A 27035-nucleotide genomic window follows, 5' to 3' on the forward strand; every position below is an offset into this window, starting at 1 on the left:
CTTTCCATTGTCAGACAGCAACTAATAATTTATAGTGAAGAACAAATGTTATTATTTCCTTGGCTTTGGAACACAACCTGGCATTCTTAATGTGTGTGTGTGTGTTGTGTAGGAGAGCTACGCTGACATGCGGATCAGTCTCAACCAGAAGCCCAACAGCAGTCGAGACTTTGGCTTCCAGGCAGAGTGGGACTCCACTGGAGCACACGTCACCTCCATCCAACCAGGTAAACACATACACACACACACATTTAGCACAAAACACACACATTTAGCATGGTTAACACAAACAAAGAGTAACAACTGTCTGATTGTAAACCGGGCCTTCGTACAGACAGCCTGTTGGAGGATAGTGAAGGAAGAATGAGCACAGAGTAATGGCAGTTATTATAACGGTATCAAACACTTCGGAACCATGTTTAATGTGTTTGATACTCCAGCCTTAACAATGAGCACATCATTTTTAAAGTGACACCAGCCTCCACTGGCACAGCAGGCTCATCTCTCATCTCGGTGAGAAAGTTTTAAAGGTTGTTTATTTAAGCAATGGACAATGTGTGAGACACTGGGAAGAAAACTGCCCTAGGACATGATCATTGATCAATTATGAGCAAATATACCGTGTCCTTGTTGCAGTCTTCCTTTTCAGCATCTCATTACCAAAATGTATTTCAGCTGACTTCTCACGCAACAAAGGACTGTAGTTGCTTGGTGAGATTTGATTTGTGGACAATGGCTTCACTCCCTTTTGTTCAAAAACCATTCATAATTCACACAAAAGAGTAAATACCATTCCACTGCTAACACTGCACCAGTAGCTGGAGGTCCATGAGTTTGATGTGTTTGATACCATTCATTTGATTCTATTCCAACAATTACAATGAGCCCGTCCTCCAATTTCTGCCTCTGCTGGCAACCACACATAGTGCCAGATACCTTAGTACAGTGCCAATAGACTGTGAAATAGTGAAATACAAGTAATTGAACTACATTTTGCAGTAGCTTGTTGGTAGTTGAATTAAATTCAAATATGGGTAGTGTTTTTAGTAGTTAGTTACTATTTTGCCATGTAGCGGTGAAAATAACTACTACAACTACACTTTGTTTTTTGCTAAAAAGGTAGGCAAGAAGTTTCATACATTTTTTACATCAGACCTTCCTAATTCACACTTGAGACAGTTGTTGCGTTTAATAGACTAAATTAAACATTATGTTAACAGTTGACTCCAGAGTGATCTGTTCTTGCAAATTTGTAGTCTATGATATTTCAGATTTAGATATTAGTATTTATCACAAAGTAGTTTAGTTAAGTAAACTATATGTTTCTTAAGGCTAGCTTTAGTGTAGCTTAACTTCTTCCAGTGGGAAGTAATTGGTAGCTTGGTCAACTATATTACATAAAATAAGAGTTATGTAAAGGAAAGACACCAAGAGAAAACAAAAAAATACTATTTACACACTATTTATACATACATTTTCATATTCTTATATACAGTCCAGTTAAATTAGATCTTTAGAAAGAGGAGAGGCACTGTGATACAGTGTTTTTTAAATATATATATTTTTTTTTGCTAAACTTCGTTTTTGCATCTGGATGGCAGCGCATTCCACGATGACGTGACTCTATACATAACTAATCTCTTTTTGGTTTGGGTACCGTGAAGAAACCCATAGTGGCGTGTCTGGTGTATTTTGAAGTGTTTGAAGTGTATGCAAATATGTTATACAAGTGGCTAGGCATTTTCAACACACAAATGTTTCTTAAAATTACTAGAAGATAAGTAGTCAGTTGCAAATCATGTGCCCGGCCTTATGTAGGGCAGCCTCTATCTAGGTCAGATTTGCTGGGGTTGTCTCTTTCTAGCCTATACTGTATGTACTAGGGGAGTACCTGGTACCTGTTGTCATTCCACCCCTGACTTTTCAGTAGTCCAGCTCTTTCTCATCAATGCAAATGAGGGAAGGAGACGAGAAGCTGAAGCCACTTTAAATAATTGAGATGTTTTATTGCAATCGCTGCCTTGTCCTATCTCTGTCATCTCTCTATTGTAACAGTTTAAATGTATCTTGACTGGTCTACATCACTACTGTGACACCTGTCTTGCCCTCTCTATTACTCACCCCAGTGCCTTCTCTGCCCCTATATCTGAGACCCGATTCCCTCTCTACATATCTATCTCACCCCCTGTGTCCTCTACACTCTCTATATCTGACCACTGTTCCTTCCTTCTGTTCCTTCTTTACCCTCTCTATATCTGACCTCGCTGCCCCTCTCTTGTGCCCCGCAGGCAGCCCAGCAGAGCTGTGCCAACTGCAGGTGGGCGACGAGGTGCTGTCGGTGAGCGGGCAAAGGGTGGCAGGGATGAGCTACGGCAAGTGGAAGAGCAGCACAGAGCAAGCTCTGCAGCAGGGAAGCCTTACCATGGACATACGCCGTCACGGCAGGAACAGTGAGTAGACGACTAGAGAGAGAGAGAATGTGTGTGTTGTTACAGAGTATTTGTATTGGTAGAATGTCAGTGTTATTTATGTTTGCTGTGTTGGTAAACTATTGCGACACGTTAAATTGGTCAGTACATTTTTCTGGTATCATGGCTCAATTATTTAATGGCTGTTTAATGATCATTTCCTTAGTTTTCTAGTCCTCTGTTCTGGAATAACCCTTTAGTTAGTGATATGTGTGCCCAGTATTGTCTATCTTCCTTGTCTGTAGTTTCACTGTCTCTGCCTGCCTGTCTGTCTGTCTGTCTCTCACTTTCTGTATGCTTGTGTTTCTATACTTCTGTTTCCCCTTCTATGTCTGTCTGTCTGACAGTCTGTTTGTGTTTCTGAATCTTTATCACTGTCTGTTTCTGTCTCCCTCTGTTCTCCTTTGTTCATTCCTTATGTGGTGTCTACCTTGTGGAGAATTAACTCATACTCAGGCACAAGATCCCACAGGTCCGAACTTGGTCTTTTGGCTCTGTACTCCAGCACTGGATTTGAAATGATACAATGAGTATGAGGTTATGCAGACTGTCAGCTTTAATTTGAGGGTATTTTCATCCATATCAGGTGAACCGTTTAGAAATTGCAACACTTTTTGTACATAGGTCCCCTAAAATAGGGGACCAAAAGTATTGGGACAAATTTACTTGTGTATTAAAGTAATAACAAGTTAAGTATTTGGTCTCATTTTCATAGCACGCAATGACTACATCAAGCTTGTGACTTTACAAATTTGTTGGACACATTTTCTGTTTGTTTTTGTTGTGTTTCAGATTATTTTGTGCTTAATAGAAGTGAATGGTAAATAATGTATTGTGTCATTTTGACTCTACATTAAGGTGGATGATACCATGATTATGGATAATCCTAAATAATAATGAGTGAGAAAGTTACAGATGCACAAATATCATACCACTACGATGTGCTAACCTCTCATCATTGCAATAACAAGGCAAGGTGTCACGCTGGTATAAAGGATTTTGGAGACAGTGTAAGGGGTTTTTGGAAAACAAATTAGAGGTTTTTAATACACCCAAAACAAAACACGTATACAAAAACACACGATACCCATAATACACAATATATATAGCACACAGCATAACAGCTGCACCAACGCATAGGTAATCACACCACCAATGGACACCACCAATGGACTGCTCAAGCAGTGCAATGACACTGACCCCGAGGACGATCACAGGAACGCAGTGCGGGTCGATCAGGACCCGATGCAGCTGCCAAAGTTGTGTCATCGGACGGGCCAGTTGCCACTGCCGAAGTTGCGTCGTTGGATGGACCTGTTGTGGCGACATCGGACGGCCCAGTTGCAGCAGCTTAAGTTGCAGCAGCGCCGGACGGACCAGTCGCAGCGTCATCGGGCGGGCCAATCCCGCTGTCTCCCTTAATAGTCGATTATTCTGTCACGTTGGTATAAAGGGATCAAATTACAGCGTGCCATGTAAAGGCACAGAGACGAAGACCAAATAAACATGTATACAAAACACAGGGTTGAAACCCAAAAACAAAAGGAGCGAGTACCTCGAATAAATAACACAAGCGCACAATGATACCACACGGGACGAGACCCGTAATCATCTGCGCAATACACGCGGCACGAAAACCAACACAGCACAGGTACTCACATGACCAATGGACATTGGAACAATAATTGACAGCCCAATGGAAACCAAAGGGCAGATTTATACAATTACACTCAGGGAAATGGGGACCAGGTGTGCGTAATGACACAGTTCCGGAGGGATCCGTGACAGGAGGTTAGCATTTTGGGAGAGGTATGATATTTGTGCGTCTAACTTTCTCACTCATCATTGTTCATTTATTTACAATTAGTGACTTCAAAATAACATAATACATTATTTACCATTATTTTATTTTGGGCACAAAATAATCTGAAACAACCAAACCACACTGCAAATACATCCAACAAATGTGTAGAGTCACAAGCTTGATGTAGTCATTAGTAAGTGTTATATGAAACCAAATACTTAACTTTTTACTAATTTAATACACATATACGTGTATTTGTCCCAATACTTTTGTGTAATGTGCTGTAGTGTGTAAACGGTTAACCCGATATGGATGAAAACACCATCAAATTAAAGCTGACAGTCTGCACTTTAACCTCACAGTTATTATATAACTGAGGCAAAACAAACCAAAAATGTAATTGTCACAGTACTTTTGGAGCTCACTGTATGTTTTCACCAACAAGTTTACCCATCCTACTATATCACAATTACACCACCAAAACATCAGTCAGTGTATTGATTTGTGTGATCTGTTGAATGTGCAATGCATATCAAAATAGACGCTTTTGTACGAGAGCGTGTAAACCTGTTGGGAAAGCTAGGGGTTTGTAGATTGTGCATGGGTGCGGAAGGTGGTTTCTCTGTTATCCTCGCTGTTCTTTAGAACGACACCATAACAACAACCTTATTTTCCCTTCCAAGCGGTAGCGTACAGTACCAGTCAAAAGTTACTCATTCAAGAGTTTTTCTTTATTTTTACTATTTTCTACATTGTAGAATAATAGTGAAGACATCAAAACTATGAAATAACACATATGGAATCATGTAGTAAGTAAAAAAGTGTTAAACAAATCAAAATATTTGAAGACAGCTTTGCACACTGTTGGCATTCTCTATACCAGCTTCACCTGGGATCCTTTTCCAACAGTGTTGAAGGAGTTCCCACATATGCTGAGCACCTTTCCTTCACTCTGCGGTCCAACTCATCCCAAACCATCTCAATTGGGTTGAGGTCGATTGTGGAGGCCAGGTCATCTGATGCTGTAGTCCATCACTCTCCTTCTTGGTCAAATTGGCCTTACACAGCCTGGAAGTGTGTTGGGTCATTGTCCTGTTAAAAACAAACGATAGTCCCACTAAGCGCAAACCAGATGGGGTGGCATATCACTGCAGAATGCTGTGGTAGCCATGCTGGTTAAGTGTGCCTTGAATTCTAAATAAATCACTGACAGTGTCTCCAGCAAATCACCCACATGCCATCACACCTCCTCCTACATGCTTCACGGTGGAAACCACACATATGGAGATCATCCGTTCACCTACTCTGCATCTCACAAAGACACGGCAGTTGGAACCAAAAATCTCAAATTTGGACTCATCTGACCAAAGGCCAGATTTCCACCGGTCTAATGTCCATTGCTCGTGTTTCTTGTCCCGAGCAAGTCTCTTCTCATTATTGGTGTCCTTTAGTAGTGGTTTCTTTGCAGAAATTCGACCATGAAGGCCTGATTCATGTAGTCTCCTCTGAACAGATGATGTTGAAATGTGTCTGTTACTAGAACTCTGTGAAGCATTTATTTGGGCTGCAATCTGAGATGCAGTTAACTCTAATGAATATATCATCTGCAGCAGAGGGAACTCTGGGTCTTTCTTCCCTGTGGCTGTCACGGGTGTCGTTGGGTAGCGATGACCAAAACGCAGCAGGAATGTGGATGCTCATCTTGATTATTTATTAAATAAAGTGAACACCAAAAAAAAAAAAAATGAAGAACGACAGAAGACAGTTTAACAGGCTATAATAACAACAGCAGTGCTAAAGATAACTACCCACAAAATCCCCAGGTGAAAACAAGCATCTAATATATGACTCCCAATCAGGAACAACGACGTACAGCTGTTCCTGATCGGGAGCCACACAAACTACACAGACATAGACAGACTAGAAAACCGTAGAAAACCAACACTAGAACATATACTCAAACCCCAGACTACATAAACCAAACACCCCTTTAATAACACACACAACCCCAATCATACAAAACAAATACCCTTCTGCCACGTCCTGACCAAATTATAATACAATTACTCCCTCTGCTGGTCAGGACGTGACAGTGGCGGTCCTCATGAGAGCCAGCTTCATTATAGCGCTTAATGGTTGTTGCGAATGCACTTGAAGAAACTTTCTAAGATCTTGAAATTTTCTAGTGACTGACCTTCATGTCTTAAAGTAATGATGGACTGTTATTTCTCTTTGCTTATTTGAGCTGTTCTTTCCATAGTATGGACCTGGTATTTTACCAAATAGGGCTATCTTCTGTATACCACCTCTACCTTGTCACAACAATGGGGTTCAAGCATACTAAGAAGAAAATAAATTCAAAAAAAGTATTTTACCAAGGCACACCTGTTAGTTGAAATGCATTTCAGGTGACTGACTACCTCATGAATCTGGTTGAGAGAATGCCAAGAGTGAATGCATCTCTCTTATTCATAGTTTTGATGTCTTTACTATTATTATACCATGCAGAAAATTCTGTAAGTACTTTGTGTAATATAGTTGTATAGTAGTACCTTTAAAGTACTAGTACCTTTCCTAATCTCTCTCTCTCTCACTCACTCACTCACTCACTCACACAACCCTTTTTAATTTTGCCATTGCCACACGTCTGCGACGTTCAGACTGGGACAGAGACCTACCTTCCCTGCCGTTTAAAAGCCATAAGACCATCAATCTGACCAGTATGGATCATCATCCAACAGTTATAGGTTCCCCCGACACAACCACCAGCTTGGATTTCACCTCTCGGGGATCCATGGAAACCACCAAGAAGGTCACTACCCAACCAATCATTGTGAGTTTTACACGAAGACCTCGTTGTGTTGATAAGGTTCAAATGTTTCTTATTAGCTTTCTTGCTATGTTACTCACAAATACCCAAATAAAACTTGATATATCACAAATTTGCAAACATGTTGTGACAAGGTTGGTAAGGACATTGACATAGGACATCATTGTGAAAAAACGTGTGATTTCTGTTTGTTGCATGGTCACATTGAATCTATAGTAATACAATGTACTGATAAAACCCCAGACAGTTCTCAACAGGCTTTTAATTCATCTTGTTGCAGGATGTGGCATCCAATGGAGTGAATGGAGGCTTCCGTGACGAGACAGTGACCGTGAGAAACAAAGGTAAAGAGCATAGAGCAGATATACTAACCAGAGAGGATATGACTAGCCTTTATTAACAGGAACAAGTGTTTTTGGTGGTGAATGCTCATTGTTCAATTATGTACAATTATGTACATTCACACATTTTGTTTGCGCATGCCACCACATAACTTGATCAGGGTGTGCAGCTGAACATTGTATGCTGGAAATCACTTGGTTTGTTATTTTTGATTAAAACAAAACCGCTATTCATTAAATACAAATACCGAACTTGTTTTTACGTGGATTCCGTGACACGGTTAGCTTTTAACAGCTACTGTAGGACCGCTATTTATTTTTTGCCGACATTTACTGACACCGGCCATATTCAACGGGTGTTGAGTGTTCGTAAGTTCAACAGTTATTCTGCGCTCTCTGGCACACTCAGACGAGAGTTGTCACGTCCTGACCAGTAATAGGGGTTATTTGTTATTGTAGTTTGGTCAGGACATGGCAGAGGGTATTTGTTTTATGTGGTTCGGGGTGGTTGTGTGTTTAGTGGTGTGTTTGATTTATTATTCCGGGTTTGGGCACTGGTCTATGTTAATGTATTTCTATGTTTAGTCTAGTTCTTTGTATTTCTATGTTTAGTTAATTGGGGATTGTACTCTCAATTGGAGGCAGGTGTTTTCCGCCAAACTGCCCTTGTGCCCCCCCCCAAAAAATTATTGGGGCTGCCTCTCCGGCTCCTTTACCAGCCGTGTTCCCCGGTCCTCGCCAGATATCCTCCACTGCTTGGTCCTGGTATGGTGGGTAGTTCTGTCACAAGTGTCGAAGAGGTGAGACCAAGGCGCAGCGGGTACCGGAATACTCATACTTTAATTTATTGTTTAAAGTGAGTAACGGGAAAAACAAGAAACAGAACGACAGCTAACAGATTTGCAGGCTAGACAAACAGCAGTGCAAATGCAACTACCCACAAAAACTCAAACCAAACACACACCTATATATAGGACTCTCAATCAGAGGCAACTAGAAACACCTGCCTCCAATTGAGAGTCCAACACCTAAACCTAAACATAGAAAACCTAAACTAGACAGAACGTAGAAATACATACAAAACACGACCCTCTGCCACGTCCTGACCAAAACTAATACAATTACTCCCTCTGCTGGTCAGGATGTGACAGCTAGCTAGACTAATCATCATTCACTCACCATTCATGGTTGGACGCATTTCCTGTCGGATGCCAGGGTTGCCCTTAGTTTGAAAATGTAATCCAGAAGCAGGTGTTTTCTCCATCTCCTTAGCTATCATACTCGAATTCCACTGATTTCAAAACTCAGTCCTCCAGGAAGTGGAGAGCAACACATGCAGTTTTAATATACGATACATTTTTTTTAAAGCCGCGTTAGACAGGATTACCTAGACACACTGACCAGCTCAAATAGACAATGCAAACTCATCTCTCGGCATGTCAAGCCCACTCATTATCTCAGCCAATCATGGCTAGCGGGAAGGTTGCTGACTTTTTCTTTGGCTAAACCAACTAGGCTCGTAATTTAACAATTTTATTCATATTTACAGATGGTATACAAGTTTGTTATTAAGGCACATGAAATTTCACGTTTGTGAAGGCATTTCTGCTAATAACCACATTTTCATTTTTTTTCAAGTTTACATTCAAATGGCTCTCCTGTGAATTAGTGACCCGCGACATACGCCTAGTTTCCTGATAGCAGCAGCTGCTATATACTACCAAGTGCTAACAGTCAGTATCTGGATAACGTGTGAAATTCGTGATAATTTATGTGACATCAACAGAGAGGTATATTTTCCCAAAGTTGCAAACATGTTGTGACAAGGTTGGTAAGGACATTGACATAGCACATCATTGTGAGAGAAAAAAATATTTTTGTTTGTTGCATGGTCACATTGAATCCATATTAATACAATGTACTGATAACATTTTCTGGGTGATTAAAATATTTACTGGCTTTCATCAAGCTGCCCACTCAAGAAAAAGCTTCAAACTGTAACCAGTGCCTGCAACCTGGTTCAGGTTATCAGTCAACCTACCAGGGTAGTTACAAACAACACAGGAATGAAATCATCAACATGTATTGATCACATCTTTACTACTTTTGTAGTGAATCCTATGTTGTTGATGTAAAGTATATTTGTTGGTCCGCGGTGTGTAATGAGGAGCAAACAGACACTGCACTTGACACAGTTATGAAATTGCTTATTCCAGTTACTAATAAGCATGCACCCATTAAGAAAATGACTAAAAACTATTAAATCCCCGTGGATTGATGAGGATTTGAAAAAAGGAATGGCAAATAAGTCTGGCTGCAGAACGGATTGGCAAACATATTGCAAATTGAGAAATCATGTGACTAAACTGAATAAAAAGAAGAAGAAACTACACTATGAAACAAAGATAAATTACATAAAGAATGATAGTAAAAAGCTTTGGAGCACCTTAATTGGCATTTTGGGGAAAAAAGGGCAAACTCAGCTCTATCATTCATATAGTTTTGTATTTATTTAACTAGGCAAGTAAGTTAAGAACAAATTCTTATTTACAGTGATGGCCTACCCCGGCCAAACCCTAACCCCGACGACACTGGGCCAATTGTGCGCCACCCTATGAGACTCCCAATCACGGCCGGTAGTGATACAGCCTGGAATCGAACCAGGGTCTGTAGTGACTCCTATTTGCAATCTTTTCAGTTTAAACGTACTAGAAAGTGTGTGCCCCCAGGCTTTGAGGGCAGCAAAAATCATTCCGCTACCTAAGAATACTAAAGTCCCCTTTACTGGCTTAAATAGCCGTCCAATCAGCCTGTTCTCAACACTTAGTACATTTTTTTTAATTGTGTTTGACCAGATTCATTGCTATTTTACAGTAAACAAATTGTCAACAAACTTTCAGACTTTTAGGGAAGGACATTCAACAAGCACAGCACTTACACAAATGATGATTGGCTTAGATAAATTTATGTTTTTTAGTGCAGCTTTTGACATTTTCGATCATAGTCTGCTGCTGGAAGAAACGTATGTGTTATGGCTTTACACCACCTGCTACAGTGAGGGGAAAAAAGTATTTGATCCCCTGCTGATTTTGTACATTTGCCCACTGACAAAGAAATGATCAGTCTATAATTTTAATGGTAGGTTTATTTGAACAGTGAGAGACAGAATAACAACAAAAAATTCCAGAAAAACGCATGTCAAAAATGTTACCTTTTTATTCTTGACTAATGACGTACCACTTTGAGTAAAGCCAGTGTGTTCATGTATGCTGATGACTCAACACTATACATGTCAGCTACTACAAAAACTGAAATGACTACATCACTTATCAAAGATTTGCAGTTTGTTTCAGAGTGGGTGGAAAGGAATTAGTTAGTTCTAAATATTTCTAAAAATTAAAGGATTGTATTTGGGGCAAATCATTCACTAAACCCTAAACCTCAACTAAATCTTGTAATAAATAATGTGGAAATTGAGCAAGGTGACGTGACTAAACTGCTTGGCATAACCCTGGTTTGTAAAATGTCATGGTAAAAACATATTTGATACAACAGTAGCTAAGACGGGGAGAAGTATGTTCATAATAAAGCACAGCTCTACCTTCTTCACAGCACTATCAACAAGGCAGGTCATACAGGCCCTAGTTTTGTCGCACCTGAACTACTATTCAGTCGTGAGGTCAGGTGCCACAAAAAAGGAACTTAGGAAAATTGCAATTGGCTCAGAACGGGGCAGCACGGCCGGCCCTTGGATGTACACAGAGAGCTAATATACTGCTCAAAAAAATAAAGGGAACACTTAAACAACACATCCTAGATCTGAATGAAAGAAATAATCTTATTAAATACTTTTTTCTTTACATAGTTGAATGTGCTGACAACAAAATCACACAAAAATAATCAATGGAAATCCAATTTATCAACCCATGGAGGTCTGGATTTGGAGTCACACTCAAAATTAAAGTGGAAAACCACACTACAGGCTGATCCAACTTTGATGTAATGTCCTTAAAACAAGTCAAAATGAGGCTAAGTAGTGTGTGTGGCCTCCACGTGCCTGTATGACCTCCCTACAACGCCTGGGCATGCTCCTGATGAGGTGGCGGATGGTCTCCTGAGGGATCTCCTCCCAGACCTGGACTAAAGCATCCGCCAACTCCTGGACAGTCTGTGGTGCAACGTGGCGTTGGTGGATGGAGCGAGACATGATGTCCCAGATGTGCTCAATTGGATTCAGGTCTGGGGAACGGGCGGGCCAGTCCATAGCATCAATTCCTTCCTCTTGCAGGAACTGCTGACACACTCCAGCCACATGAGGTCTAGCATTGTCTTGCATTAGGAGGAACCCAGGGCCAACTGCACCAGCATATGGTCTCACAAGGGGTCTGAGGATCTCATCTCGGTACCTAATGGCAGTCAGGCAACCTCTGGCGAGCACATGGAGGGCTGTGCGGCCCCCCAAAGAAATGCCACCCCACACCATGACTGACCCACCACCAAACCGGTCATGCTGGAGGATGTTGCAGGCAGCAGAACGTTCTCCACGGCGTCTCCAGACTGTCACGTCTGTCACATGTGCTCAGTGTGAACCTGCTTTCATCTGTGAAGAGCACAGGGCGCCAGTGTCGAATTTGCCAATCTTGGTGTTCTCTGGCAAATGCCAAACGTCCTGCACGGTGTTGGGCTGTAAGCACAACCCCCACCTGTGGACGTCGGGCCCTCATACCACCCTCATGGAGTCTGTTTCTGACCGTTTGAGCAGACACATGCACATTTGTGGCCTGCTGGAGGTCATTTTGCAGGGCTCTGGCAGTGCTCCTCCTGCTCCTCCTTGCACAAAGGCGGAGGTAGCGGTCCTGCTGCTGGGTTGTTGCCCTCCTACAGCCTCCTCCACGTCTCCTGATGTACTGGTCTGTCTCCTGGTAGCGCCTCCATGCTCTGGACACTACGCTGACAGACACAGCAAACCTTCTTGCCACAGCTGGCATTGATGTGCCATCCTGGATGAGCTGCACTACCTGAGCCACTTGTGTGGGTTGTAGACTCCGTCTCATGCTACCACTAGAGTGAAAGCACCGCCAGCATTCAAAAGTGACCAAAACATCAGCCAGGAAGCATAGGAACTGAGAAGTGGTCTGTGGTCCCCACCTGCAGAACCACTCCTTTATTGGGGGTGTCTTGCTAATTGCCTATAATTTACACCTGTTGTCTATTCCATTTGCACAATAGCATGTAAAATGTATTGTCAATCAGTGTTGCTTCCTAAGTGGACAGTTTGATTTCACAGAAGTGTGATTGACTAGGAGTTACATTGTGTTGTTTAAGTGTTCCCTTTATTTTTTTGAGCAGTGTATAATAATATGCATGTCAATCTCTCCTGGCTCAAAGTGGAAGAGCGATTGACTTGTATTTATGAGAGGTATTGACATGTTGAATGCACCGAGCTGTCTGTTTGAACTACTAGCGCACAGCTCGGACACCCATGCAGACCACACAAGACATGCCACAAGAGGTCTCTTCACAGTCCCCGAGTCCAGAACCGAGTATGGGAGGCGCACAGTACTACATAGAGCCATGACTACATGGAACTCTATTCCACATCAAGCAACTGATGCAAGCAGTAAAATTAGATTTAAAAAAACAGACAAAAATACACCTTTTGGATCAGTGAGGACTGTGAAGCAACACGAACATCAAATCAAATTGTATTTGTCACATGCGCCGAATACAACAGGTGTTGACCTTACAGTGAAATGCTTACTTACAAGCCCTTAACCAACAATGCAGTTTTATGAAAATTTTAAAAAAAAGTAAAAGATAAGAATAACAAATAATTAAACACCAGCAGTAAATAACAATAGCGGGGCTATGTACTGTATATACAGGGGGTACCGGTACAGAGTCAATGTGTCAATGTGCGGGGCACCGGTGTCGAGGTAATTGAGGTAATTATGTACATGTAACTAGAATTATTAAAGTGGATAATAGCAGAGAGTAGCAGCAGCGTAGTGGGGGGGGGGCAATGCAAAAACATTACATAGGCACAGACATACATACACACACACATGGATTTTTTACAGTAGATATGTGGTAGTGGTGGAGGGCACACAGTGTGTTGTGAAATCTGTGAATGTATTGTAATGTTTTTAAAATTGTTTAAACTGCCTTAATTTAGCTGGACCCCAGGAAGAGTAGCTGAAGCTAATGGGGATCCATAATAAATACAAATACATATGCAAATATGATGATGTACTGTTTCGTTGTAATGTCGGATATGTCTGTGTGAGCATTTTGGGAAGACCTCACATATGATCAGGGCTGGCTCTAGACTTTTGGGGGCCCTATGGGAGACCACCAAGCGGGCTTTTTTTGTGGCCCCCCCTTTTGACGGTGGGGTGAAAAATGTATGTTTTAATGTTAATTTCATGCAAGTCTACACATTTTGCAATCGGGCGTAGATTTTGGGGGGGAATTTTATAAAAAATGTCATGCAATTCCAATAAATTTTCAAGGGGCTGAAATATTTTTTTTCAGTTTTAAAGCTAATTTCCTGCAATTCTACACATTTTGCAATGTTAATGATATCTGAGTGAGAATGACTAACAAAACAATGCCCTGCGTGCCCTGTTGGTATTCGGCAATGATCAATACAAGTTTAGATAACTGGCTAGACTAACTTATCGATCAAAAAATGGTTAAATGACATGGATAATTGAGTGACTGTCAATGACTGACAGAAGAGGAAAACTGCTGATGCATAACCACATTTTCAACTTACACCTTGTGTATTGTACTATTCTAACTCTCAAGAGTAAGTTCAGACCCCAACTGAGTTCCCACCCAAAAAATTTGCTTATGCCCGGAGCTGGCCCTGCATATGATTTTTTTGTTTTCAGTGTGATGACATAATCCTAATGTAGTTGTTATGTGTTCAATAGTGGAGAATGGAGATCTTGATTGAAGTTCCCCATGCCATGATAGCAGGGCCGTGCACAGACCTTTCATAATTCATATCTCGAAAATTATAACATACCATATGCCTCTGTTGCAGTGACTCCTTGAGACATAATTGACATCGGGTAAAGAGGGTGGGCAATCAGCTGACCATTGATGTAGATGATTGATGTAAATCTGATTGTTAGCTACCTCAATTTCTTTTACTGATTGTGATTTACCTCTCCATGTCTTACTGCCTCTCTCTGTTGCACATATCAGCAAACCAGACTGAATATTGATCATGCTGTAGGCTAAATCAAGTGTTAATGAAATGTTATGCTGCTGTGTCAGTATTGTTGATATTTAAACTAGCTAGCTGGCTAGGTAGCTAGCTACACACACTCAACCAGTGACCGCATCTCTCAAGGTATACATGTTTGGATAATAGGTGCACGGATTCTCCGTACAGAACAGACTGGGCAAAAGGCGCAACCGGGCGCACACGAGCTCCATACAGGGCAGATCAACAGGTGCAACCAACATACAGGATGGTGGCTAGTGAACTTAACAGCTTGTCTTGCGTGCAGTGGGTTCCAAACAACAGTGACAAAATATGTATACAAAAAAATACTACCAGGCAATTTGGAGACTGGAAGGGCAAAGGGGCATGTGCTCTGCACAGGTAGAACCATATCTGTGCACGTAGCTGTATGATTGAAGCTATTACTTCAATGTTTCTCTCCCACTCGCTTATGCTCTCTGACCCTGTTCTGATTTCTCCATCTCTCACATAGAACCCATATCCATGAAAAATTTAAAACGGAGGTCAGAGTTTTTTGAACAAGGTAAAACACCCCTGATCGAGCCCTGGTGTTGGTGAAGGGTTATTATCAATTGTCTGTGTAACTATCAAGAGGCTGGGTGCTCTAGGCTTCCGTCTCTTTCTATCTGTCCCAGTGGTTCTCCTAAGGACCTTCCCGGTATACAGGTTTTTGTTTCAACTATGACTTAACCTAATCATGATTAAGGAAAGATTGAGACAAACAGTTGAATACTCAGGAGTTCCCTAGGGATCCATGTTGGGCCCGCTGCTTAAAATCCACTGCTTTTTTCCATCTGATCTGGTACTGAGTGAGTGTAACCCCACTGGTCTCCCCCTCCCTCCCACTCCTGGGCTTCTCAGGGCCAAGTTTCAGTGCACTGGTCTACCTCTGTGATAAGCAGGGTTGAGTGTGTGGTGATTCTCCCAGAGACACTGAGCTCAATGAGTCTAGACCAGTATTTCCCAACCCTCTCCTGTGGGACCAGCAATCTATCTACATTTTTGTTGCAGCTCTGAGTTGACAACTGATCACGAAGGCCTTGATTAGTTGAATCAGGTGGCTAGTTCAGGATTAAAACCAAATTGAGAACTGTCTGAGGATCCCTCAGTAGAGGGTTGGGATACACTTGATGAGAAAGTTGTGTTTTCACCAACACTTTGAAGCACCAAAGTTGAGACAGCATGTCAGAATGCCATACCAACATACCAATCTACTAGACTCCATAGAAGTGGTTACAAAATTTTCACTTCTTGCTTGTGTGCTTTTGATTTCCTGCATTTTGAGAACCTGCATACACAGGAGTAACTGAAAATCAACATTAAAGATGATAAATTCTAGGCTGTTCCAGAGCCATATAGGATAGCGAAGGGACACCCCTTCAAATTAGTGGATTCGGCTATTTCAGCCACACCTGTTGCGAACAGGTTTATAAAATCGAGCACACAGCCATGTAATCTCCATAGACAAACATTGGCAGTAGAATGGCTTTACTGAAGAGCTCAGTGACTTTCAATGTGGCACCGTCATATGATACCACCTTTCCAACAAGTCAGTTTCTGCCGTGCTAGAGCTTCCCCGGTCAACTGTTAGTGTTGTTATTGTGAAGTGAAAACGTCTAGGATTAACAACGGCTCAGCTTCGAAATGGTAGGCCACACAAGCTCACAGAACAGGACCAGCGAGTGCTGAAGCGTGTAGCGCATAAAGATTGTTTGTCTTAGTTTGCAACAATCACTACTGAGTTCCAAACTGCCTCTGGAAGCAACGTCAGCACAAGAACTGTTCATCAGCAGCTTCATGATATGGGTTTCCATGGCCGAGCAGCCACACACAAGCCTAAGATCACCATTCGCAATGCCAAGCGTCAGCTGGAGTGGTGTAAAGCTTGCCGCCATTAGACTCTGGAACAGTGGAAATGTGTTCTCTGAAGTGATGAATCATGCTTCACCATCTGGTAGTCCAACGGACTAATCTGGGTTTGGAGAACACTACCTGCCCGAATGCGTAGTGCCAACTGTAAAGTTTGGTGCAGAAGGAATAATGGTCTGGGGCTGTTTTTCATGGTTCGGGCTAGGCCCCTTAGTTCCAGTGAAGGTAAAACGTATCGCTAGTGCATACAATGACATTCTAGACTATTCTGTGCTTCCAACTTTGTGGCAACAGTTTGGGGAAGCCCTTTCTTGTTTCAGCATGACAATGCCCCTGTGCACAAAGCGAGGCCCATACAGAAATGGTTTGTTGACATCGATGTGGAAGAACTTGACTGGCCTGCACAGGGCCATCACTGCCTTAGGGTGGCAGGTAGCCTAGTGGTTAGAGCGTTAGGTCAGTAACCAAAAGGTTGCTGGATTGAATCCTCGTTACTGACAAGGTAAAGATCTGTCGTTCTGCCCCTGAACAAGGCAGTTAACCCACTGTTCCCCGGTAGGCTGTCATTGTAAATAAGAATTTGTTCTTAACTGACTTGCCTAGTTAAATAAACGTTCAAAAATAAATACAATTAAAATAAATAAAAACCCATCAAACACCTTTGGGATGAATTGGAACGCTGACTGCGAGCCAGGCCTAATCACCCAACATCAGTGCACAACCTCACTAACGCTCTTGTGACTGAATGGAAGCAAGTACCTGCAGCAGCATTCCACCATTTATTGGAAAGACTTCCCAGAATAGTGGAGGCTGTTTTAGCAGCAGGGGGGACTAACTCCATATTAATGCCCATGATTTTGGAATGAGATGTTTTACGAGCAGGTGTCCACATCATTTTGGTAATGTAGTGCATATCTATGGCTCTGGGCTATTCACTAAGCCATAAGCCTAGAAAGTAATGCCATCACAAGGCTAACTCGGGTGTCATATGCTGTCAGGTGTATGGTACAGTATGTTGGTATGATGTCCAGGTGTCACACATTGGCTCCCCTCCTCAACCTTGCATGCTTTGCTGTGCTGTGCTTTTGCACTTCTGTTATTACTAATAGCCAATGCTTCTGCATGCATCAACATGCATTTTGGTGACTGTTGACTTTTTTTTTGACTCTTTGCATCTTGTGCATGTTTATTGTTATATCCATAAAAAATCAAAAAAAGAGATGTTAATAAGTTGAATCTAGTTAGTGTGATGTACTTTGGTAACACACCAACAGTATGTTGGGACCTACTATTCAGCAGTCAAGGACTGTTATTCTGCCAAAATCATACTCTTGTGGCAATATTGGCAAGACTGTAGGTGAATTTAAAATACATCTTGTTTGCTTCAGGCTTGATTTAAAATCTCAAATTATAGCTGAGGGTTTGGTTAAAGTTTAAACACCATTTAAAAGTTTTAGAAGTTGAAACACTAAAATCTGAACACACACTCAACCTCAGATAAGAGTTGAGGTTTTAACAAGCCTGTCCATTTTTGGTCTGTATGGTAGCATGTGTAGCCTCCAGGTGTGTGAGATTTAAATACATGTATTATATCTATCCTAGGTGTCAGTCTGTGTGTCTGCTTTAGCAAACTTTTAACTGTCTTAACGAACATGACAATGATGTAGTATTTTAGAATGCAGAAACAATGCTTCTCATGGGAGCATATACTGAATGCTGTATATCACTCTGAGATGTGACTATAACCATTAGATCGATTTATTTGATGATGTTTATTCTTTTTCAAGGAGGATCAGAGTCAGCAAAATCAGATGTAAGCAATTCTATTTAATATTTACAAAATGTTTACAAGCAAGTGTTTTTTTTTCTCTCAAGTACATATTTATGTTCTTAAGTTTTTACAATGCATTGACCCATCATTCTGAGTGACATCTTTACTGTGTGGGATAGTAATGGGTTATTTAACTACCACACCAGGGGCAGGATCCTGAGCCCCCTTAAACTCCTTGATTGAAAATGCTAGTCCCAACCTTTGTGTCATTGTTCATACATACTCAATCTTTGAAATTGGATGATAACTTGAGTGGACTGAAGCATCTGTGGCTCACTTTGAAAAGGTTGACTAAAGGAATAACTTAACTAACAGTTCAAGTTTTAACTTTTCATCTTAGTCATAGACACTGAAATACTGTACATGGGTAGCATGTTAATACATAAACAATGAAACATTTAAATGAAAAACAAGTGATATGCATGACAATATGTATAAGGGTTGGGGAGACTCAAATAGCTTTGTTGATTAAGTGTGATTAACATACTGTAAGAATTACTTATACACAATAAAGTAATTTGTGTATTTGCAGGATACATTTGTTCACCTATAAAGGAATAATGGCAATGTCTCTTCTCTACTCTCCTCTTCCTCTCCTCCATCAGATGCCCGTTGCCTCCATCGCTCCCTCCTCTAACCGCTTGTCCTGTGACCCGGAGGAGGAGCGCAGGAGGCAGGAGAAATGGCAGAAGGAGCAGGAGAGACTCCTACAGGTAACAGTGTAGTATTTGTGGGGGGGGGGGGGTGGAGTTGATTGTTGCGTGTGTTTTTGATTGTTTGTTTGTTTGAAGTGTGTGTGTGCATACTGTGAATTACTCCCGAGGTCTATTTATGGAGGTAGAGAGATAAAAATGTGTCCAAACTGACCCCTGCAGAGCAGCTGTAGACTAGAAGCCAAGGCTCGTTATTCCTAGACTCTGTATTCCCCGCAGGTCAAACGGCCTAATTTCTTAATGAGACATAGAAGCTTGGCAGAAAATCTAACAAGGTTCACCTACTCTGGGGAATGAAGCTGGAATGTAGAGCTGAGCGGTTGAAGGTGAAACTTTGGGATTGTTTCAGTTTTTGTTCTCAGGAGTTAGGTAGACTTCAGCTAATCCTTGTCTTCCAATTGCCCTTTTCTTAGGTTTTGGTAGACTAAAATGTGGTAATTCTTTTTTTGTTGGGATATTAAGGGATGTCAATTGTTGAATGAGTTGAAGCAATTTCCTTGTCATTACCATGAAACCAGAAACCTTTCTATTTCTATTGTTTAACAAGAGAGACTATTTTCCTCTTACATCAAATTGTGGTTAAAAGTGGTTGTCAGTAGGGGGCCGGTGACCAAAGCGCTTGATAAACTCTGCGTGTGTGTGTGTGTGTGTGTGTGTGTGTGTGTGTGTGTGTGTGTGTGTGTGTGTGGGTGCATACAGTACAGTAACCTGTCTCTCTCTGTGTGCGTGTTTGTGATCAGGAGAAATACCGTCGTGACCAGGAGAAACTGGAGGAGGAGTGGCGTCGGGCCCAGCAGGAGGCTGTGACAGAAGGGGGAAGACACCACCAAGAGGTGAGGAATCATATCACCATAGCAATGTAATTTTCTGGTTGTAACTCAGGACTTTGGCTTTAACCCTTTACTGTCTGTTTTTCAGGAGCCGAGAGGCCTGGAGATGGACAGCAGGAGTATCAGCCCCCTCTCCCCCCTCCACCAGCCTACCATGCCCTGGGAGGACAAGGAATCCCAAGAGGAGGAAAGGGGGAGTAGGGAAGAGGAGGAAGCACAGCGAAGACAGGAGGAGGAAGAGAGGAGGAGAGTGGAGGAGGAGCAGCAAAAGTGGGAGGAGGAGAGGAGGACGGAGGAGGAGGAGCGAGAGCTGCTGCGTCTTCAGGAGGAGAGGAAGAGGAGGGAGAAGCAGGAGGATGAGGAGAGGAGACAGAGGGAAAAGGAGGAGCTGAGATGGCAGAGGAGGAAGGAGGAGGAGAGGGAGGAGAGGAGGCGCCAGGAGGCTGCTGAACAAGAGCACAGGGAGAAAGAGAAAATGCAGGAGCAGCAGCAGCAACGGTTAATAATAATGTTTTCTTTTCTTTAAAGGTTTAGTTCACCCAAATTACAAAATGACAAATTGGTTTCCTTACCCTGTAAGCAGTCTATGGACGAGGTATAACAGCAAGCCATGCTTTGTTTTAGTTTCTCTGGCACTGTTTCCAAATGCTAACATTTTAACATTTGTGGCACTAATCTAATGCAAGTCGTTGTACCTATGTTAGCATTTTTCGCTCATCATGTCCAAATTATCCTAAAGTATCTGAAATTGATTATGTAGCCGAACAAAGTCACTTATAGATGATGCTCCAGTATACATTACAGGAATTGTTTATTTTTTCCCCCAGTTTTTCAGTGTTGCTTTTTACAATGATAAAGATTTGCAATAATGTAGTTTTTCCTCCCCCATAATTCTCCCTTCCTATCCTACCCAGTTCCCTCCCCTAATTTTCAAAAAGTAAATATAATTTGTGTGCAGTCTAAAAATATATTTTTTTCTGGCAGTGGGAGGAGGATAAATTGGCAAAGGTAGAGTTCAAGCTGAACAGAAGTTGAATGAGTTAAATACTGTGCCTTTCCGAAAACCCGTACTTGCGTACCCGTAGTTGGGATGATGGAAAGATAAAGAGTGGTTGGGGAATGAAGGCAAGGGTGAAGAGAGGTTAAAGAAGTAAATTGATGGATAATAAAAAATAGCAAGCACACTAATAAAAAAGAACAATGACGGATAACAGTAGTGGTCTTGCTGTAGCAAGCACACTAATAAATAAATAAAATTATCAAACAGAAACAAAAGACCATTCCCACTGTCTTACATATACCATTTTAAACACCAAGGATTAATAACAAAAATAGAAAAATAACAAATAAATGAAGGCAAAGATATAAACAATATAGCAACTGCAAAATAATGTGAGGATCTACCTCTGCCTTATGTTAGTTACCTTCGCATACATCCAAGGTTTTATTCACATGTCTTATATATCTATTATTCTAGCCCATCTATCTTCTATAGCGCTTTTGTTGTTACAGACATAATGTTAAAGTGTTTGTAAGGCTTTAAGATTTGTGTGTGCTAAATCTTCAAATGCTTATTGTAAAACACCAACTCACTGCAGTATATTAAACATTAACATTTAGTTAAATAATAATTAATTGTTGCCTGTTCTAAGGTCTACTTTACATTGTATTGTAACCTCTAACCCCCACTAATGGGCTGCCTGTGTTTTGTCTTTTCTGTATGTGTTTTGTCCTGTCTGTCCATCTGTTCCTTCCGTCTGTCCGTCTGTCTGTCCGTCTATGTGTGTCTCTGTCTGTGTCTCTGTCTGTATTCCCTATGTACATTATCTTTCTGCTGCTGTAACCCCATAACCCTTTCGTAAAACTGCTGGCAGGGTCGGGGACTTCTATGGCTATGCCAAGGTCCAGCCGGAGATATCCATGGCAGACAGGTCAGTGTCCAGCCTAAACATCAAATACTTAAAGTAATTAAGTAATTGCTTACGTCTGCCTTGAGTGCCAGATGGGCTGGGTTTGCAGTTTTCTGACTATTATATTGGTTTATTAAGTCAGGCAAGCTCAAACCTACACATATTAAGTATTTGGTATGATGTTCAAGTGTTTGAAACCCAGGTCTGGTGTGAGTGCATGCGTGTCTGTATGCGTTAGAATGGCCACGGCTTTGCCTCTATTGCAATCAGACAAACATACAGTATGACTTAATTGCGTTCATAAAATCTATTGTCTGTTACTAGCAAACGGAAAGCATGCCTCAGCCTATAACTAATACATTATGTTCTAAGAGTCAATACTTAACCAACAGAACTAAATGTGTAGCTCAGCCCATGTCCCAAATGGCACCCTATTCCCAATACAGGGCGCTACTTTTGAACAGAGCCCTAATGGCTCAAAAATATTACATCACAGCCTTACTCTAAAATGGATTAAAAATAATAATAAATCGGCAGAAATCTACACACAATACCCCATAACGACAAAGCAAAAACAGGTTTACATTTTTTTGTGCAAAAAAACCCAACAGAAATACCTTATTTACGTAAGTATTCAGACTCTTTGCTATGAGACTCGAATTTGAGCTCAGGTGCATTCTGTTTCCATTGATCATCCTTGAGATGTTTCTACAACTTCATTGGAGTCCACCTGTGGTAAATTCTATTGATTGTGCATGATTTGGAAAGACATGCACCTGTCTATATAAAGACCCACAGTTAATAGTGCATGTCAGAGCAAAAACCAAGCCATGAGGTTGAAGGAATTGCCCGTAGAGCTCTTAGACAGGATTGTGTCAAGGCACAGATCTGGGGAAGGGTACCAAAACATTTCTGCAGCATTGAAGATCCCCAAGAACACAGTGGTCTCCATCATTCTTAAATGGTAGAAGTTTGGAACCACCAAGACTCTTCCTAGAGCTGGCCGCCCAGCCAAACTGAGGAATTGGCGGAGAAGGGTCAGGGAGGTGACCAAGAACCTGATGGTCACTCTGACAGAGCTCTAGAGTTCCTCTGTGGAGATGAGAGAACCTTCCAGAAGGACAACCATCTCTGCAGCACTCCACCAATCAGGCCTTTATGGTAGAGTGGCCAGATGTAAGCCACTCCTCAGTAAAAGGCTCATGACAGCCTGCTTGGAGTTTGCCAAAAGGCTCCTAAAGACTCTCAGACCAATGTCACGTCTGGAGGAAACCTGGCACCATCCCTGGGGATGTTTTTCAGCGGCAGGGACTGGGAGACTAGTCAGGATCGAGGCAAAGATGAACTGAGAAAAGTACAGAGAGATCCTTGATGAAAACCTGCTCAGGACCTCAGACTGGGCTAAAAGTACACCTTCCAACAGAACAACGACCCTAAGCACACAGCCAAGACAACGCGGGACCAGCTTCGGGATAAGTCTCTGAATGTCCTTCAGGGGCCCAGCCAGAGCCCTGAGTTGAACCCGATTGAACATCTCTGGAGAGACCGGAAAATAGCTGTGCAGCAACGCTCCCCATCCAACCTGACAGAGCTTGAGAGGATCTGCAGAGAAGAATGGGAGAACGCCCCAAATACAGGTGTGCCAAGCTTGTTGCGTCAACCCAAGAGGACTCAAGGCTGAAATATCTGCCAAAAGTGCTTCAACAAAGTACTGAGTAAAGGATCTGAATACTTATGTAAATGTTATATTTAGTTGTTGTAACGGTTGTCGTCGGGAATGGAGGACCAAAACGCAGCAGGAATGTGGATGCTCATCTTGTATTTATTTTAAGTCAAGAAAACACCAAAATAACAAACAAAGAAAGAACGCACGAAAAACAAAACAGTCTTGTCAGGCTCACACACGCAAAACAAGAAACAATCTCCCACAAACACATACCCATATATAGGACTCCCAATCAGAGGCAACGAGAACACACCTGCCTCCAATTGAGAGTCCAACCCCAATAAACCAGACGTAGAAATACAAAAGACCAGAGACCACATAGAAATACAAACATAGAACATTACCCAAAAAAACAGAAATAATCATTCAAACGCCCGACTAAATAAACCACCACCCCGAACCACATAAAACAAATACCCTCTGCCACGTCCTGACCAAACTACAATAACAAATAACCCTTATACTGGTCAGGACGTGACAGTTGTATTAATTTTTTTTGTAAACGTTTCTAAAAACCTGTTTTGCTTTGTCATTATAGGGTATTGTGTGTAGATTGTTGAGAGAAAAAAAAAACATTTAATCAATTTTAGAATAAGGCTGTAATGTAAAAAAATATGGAAAAAGTCAAAGGGTCTGAATACTTTCCGAATGCACTGTAAAGTAAAAAAGTGGTATCACAGAGATTCCGCAACAAAGCCTGAAGGCTTATTTCCATTGCAGGCCACTCATGTACTGTATGTGTTCATGTATTGAACTGTACGTATTTGAAAATAAGGGCCCTGGTCAAATGTAGTACACTTTGTAGGGAATAGGGTACCATTTGGAACGTAGAAAAAGTTAATCAATAATGTGTTTTACAGTGTACATTGATTTGAGAGATAATGAATTTTCTTGATTATCAGCCCATAAATGTGTTTTGTTGTGATTGGCAGGGCAAAGTCGAAATCTACTCCAGAGCTGGACGACGTGGAGAAAACAGAGACTAAAGGTCAGTGGGGATTTATTAATGTCTTCATCAATGTATTCATCAATATTCGTTAATCCTTATTGACCTTCGGCGGAAGTTGAACCATTACTTAGCTGCTCAAATTAGCAAGGGAAGATGGTGTGTGTGTGTGTTTTTGTGTGTGTGTGTGTGTGTGTACCCGCGTAAGTAACTGTATGTCAGTGAGTGTGAATACTGTACACACTGTGCCCAGGCTGGTACGGCAGCTCGGGGGGCATGGCCCAGAGGTTACTGGAGGAGGAGTTGAGACGTAAAGCAGACAAAAAGGCCCAGAGTCTCCGGGCTGCGTCAGAGCTGGAGTTGGAGAGGAGAAACATCCTAAACGCCATGAGATACAGAGAGCCAGAAAGAGGTGTGGTTCACAGCCTCGACCGTTCCTCTACCGCTCCTGACCGCTCCTGTCTAATCAATGCAGGACTCAGTCAACCAACCAGCTCAGCCGATCAATCGCGTTTAGCATGATGAAATATATAAACAGACACTTCCAGATTTTATAATATGTCTTGATCATGTCCTATTGGTCACTGAAGCTGAATACAGAAAATGAATCTGTCCTCTCCAGTGGCTCTGTCACGATAATGAATCACTGGTCTTATTGGTGTTTCCTGGATGAATCACTGGTCTACAGTCTATTTCTGGACTTCCATCCAATCTGATTGGCTCTCATGTCTATCCCCTCTCCTCTCCCATTGACTCATCTTTATTTCCTGATTCCCTCTTCTGTCTCATTGGCCCACAGTGACTAGCAGCGGTGGGATAGGCGAAGGATTAGGGAGGAAGGGCCAGCAGAGCGTACCCCAGGCGGAGCTGGAGAGGCAGCAGATCCTGCAGGAGATGAAGAAGAAGACCAACCTGGCCACAGACAACAGCTGGATTCGCCAACGCTCCTCCAGCACCACTACCAGCAAGGACCCCACTGCCAGCCCCATCAGGAGGTACTCTTCCTGGGGCTCCGCTGGCATGGGGGTGGTGGATCAGTACAATACAATGTGTGTGTTGAATGATAGGTGTTAAGCCAGCCTCAATGGCCCTATTAGAAGGTACTCTACCTGGGACTCACCTGGGCGTCCATATTAGGAGAGCTCCACATGACTCTGACAACTCCAAGTAACTTTGACACGCCTTCCATGGATTTGTGACTACTCTGTTCCAATATGGACAGCACACTAAACTGCCTAGATTGGGTCACCAGGGGTTTAATGCTGTATAATGCTAGCTTGAATGAGTGTGTGTAACATGTTAACACATAATTTACAACAACTATTTTAGTAGAAGTAACTGTTTTTAGTGACTAACATTTTGGGCTCTAGCCTGGATTCCAGTCTCTTTTCTGTTGCAGTTATCAAAAGAGTTGGCTAAATCAGAAACCTAATGGCCTGTGGTATCCAGGCTATTTGAGTGCTTACGCTAACCCGCTAACATCCACTAACATCCGGTAATGTGTTCAACTTTTCAGAGGCGAGTCTCTGGACAACCTGGACACCGCGCCCCATTCTTCCTGGCGCTCGTCATGGACACATGGAAGCACCTCGTCCATCCCCAACTACAGCCGGCCTCACTCCGCCCTTTCTGGCCTCAAAACTACCTATGGCGGTGTTGCCTATGGTGGTGGTGGCTACGGGGTCGGAAGTCGTCCTGGCTTAGCCACCCTGCCCTCCTCCCTCTCCATGAGCTCCCTCAGAGAGGCCGGGGGGTGTAACCTATCTTCCCTGCGCTCACCCTCGCCATCCCCCAACCCTTCTCTTGGCCCCGAACCCGAGTCACGCCCATCCTCACAGCAACGCAGCAGGTAAAACATCCAACGCCCAATCATGTGGCACACTGCTGCTTGCCAAAAAACTGAGTCGGTAGATTTGCTCCCAATCACTGATACAATGTTAGATACTGGATCTGAAATTCAAATTCTCGATCTCGGGTTAAGGGTAACACCAAAAACCCTTGCTCAAAGTTACAAATGCTGACATACGTCAAAATGTCGGTGCTTAGGCGTGAACCGCGGTTTCTTTTTTATTTATTTATATTACAGCATATTGGATGACTGTCATTCATATTCCATTCACCCAGCTCATGACACTCAAATTTTCCCTACACTCATCATGAGGTTGCTACAACCTAGCCTACGAATGAAACTGTATCACGTAGGTGCACACAAGCATTCAATCCAAGATGCCATAGCAGTCAGACGTCCTTTGTCCTCGTCTTGTCGTGTCCCGTGTATATATATATATATATTTACATATTTTCTTTGCAAATCTTTTTTTCCAAAAATTCAACTTCAAAACACTCTCCTGCAACCCGCCTCACCAATTGTTTTAAAAATATATATATTATTCACCTCAAATCTGAAATCCACAACAGAAGCTAGCCAGAAGCTAGCCAGAAGTTAGCCAGAAGTTAGCCAGTTCACTGGCGTTAAAAATATTCACTTACCTTTGATGATCTTCTTCGG

The 27035-nt window shown here is 42.1% G+C and overlaps 1 protein-coding gene across 8 annotated transcripts in view; it reads left to right on the forward strand.

The window, feature by feature from the left end:
* The window catches only part of LOC115160588 (LIM domain only protein 7), a 123025-nt gene that overhangs the window by 92136 nt on the left and 3854 nt on the right, over nt 1-27035 (forward strand). For 5 of the 8 annotated variants that reach the window (XM_029710750.1, XM_029710751.1, XM_029710753.1 and 2 more), the window contains 14 exons: nt 113-227; nt 2289-2450; nt 6933-7105; nt 7383-7446; nt 15174-15224; nt 18358-18383; nt 19007-19114; nt 19855-19947; nt 20033-20442; nt 21819-21875; nt 24513-24568; nt 24780-24938; nt 25326-25521; nt 26043-26375. In XM_029710750.1, coding sequence (XP_029566610.1) covers nt 113-227; nt 2289-2450; nt 6933-7105; nt 7383-7446; nt 15174-15224; nt 18358-18383; nt 19007-19114; nt 19855-19947; nt 20033-20442; nt 21819-21875; nt 24513-24568; nt 24780-24938; nt 25326-25521; nt 26043-26375 — 2003 coding nt within the window. The remainder of the gene's footprint in view (nt 1-112; nt 228-2288; nt 2451-6932; nt 7106-7382; nt 7447-15173; nt 15225-18357; nt 18384-19006; nt 19115-19854; nt 19948-20032; nt 20443-21818; nt 21876-24512; nt 24569-24779; nt 24939-25325; nt 25522-26042; nt 26376-27035) is intronic. The other 3 variants (XM_029710756.1, XM_029710755.1, XM_029710757.1) reach the window with 3 other exon arrangements.

This window comes from Salmo trutta, chromosome 24, assembly GCF_901001165.1.
Source record: "Salmo trutta chromosome 24, fSalTru1.1, whole genome shotgun sequence".
Lineage (NCBI taxonomy): Eukaryota > Metazoa > Chordata > Actinopteri > Salmoniformes > Salmonidae > Salmo > Salmo trutta.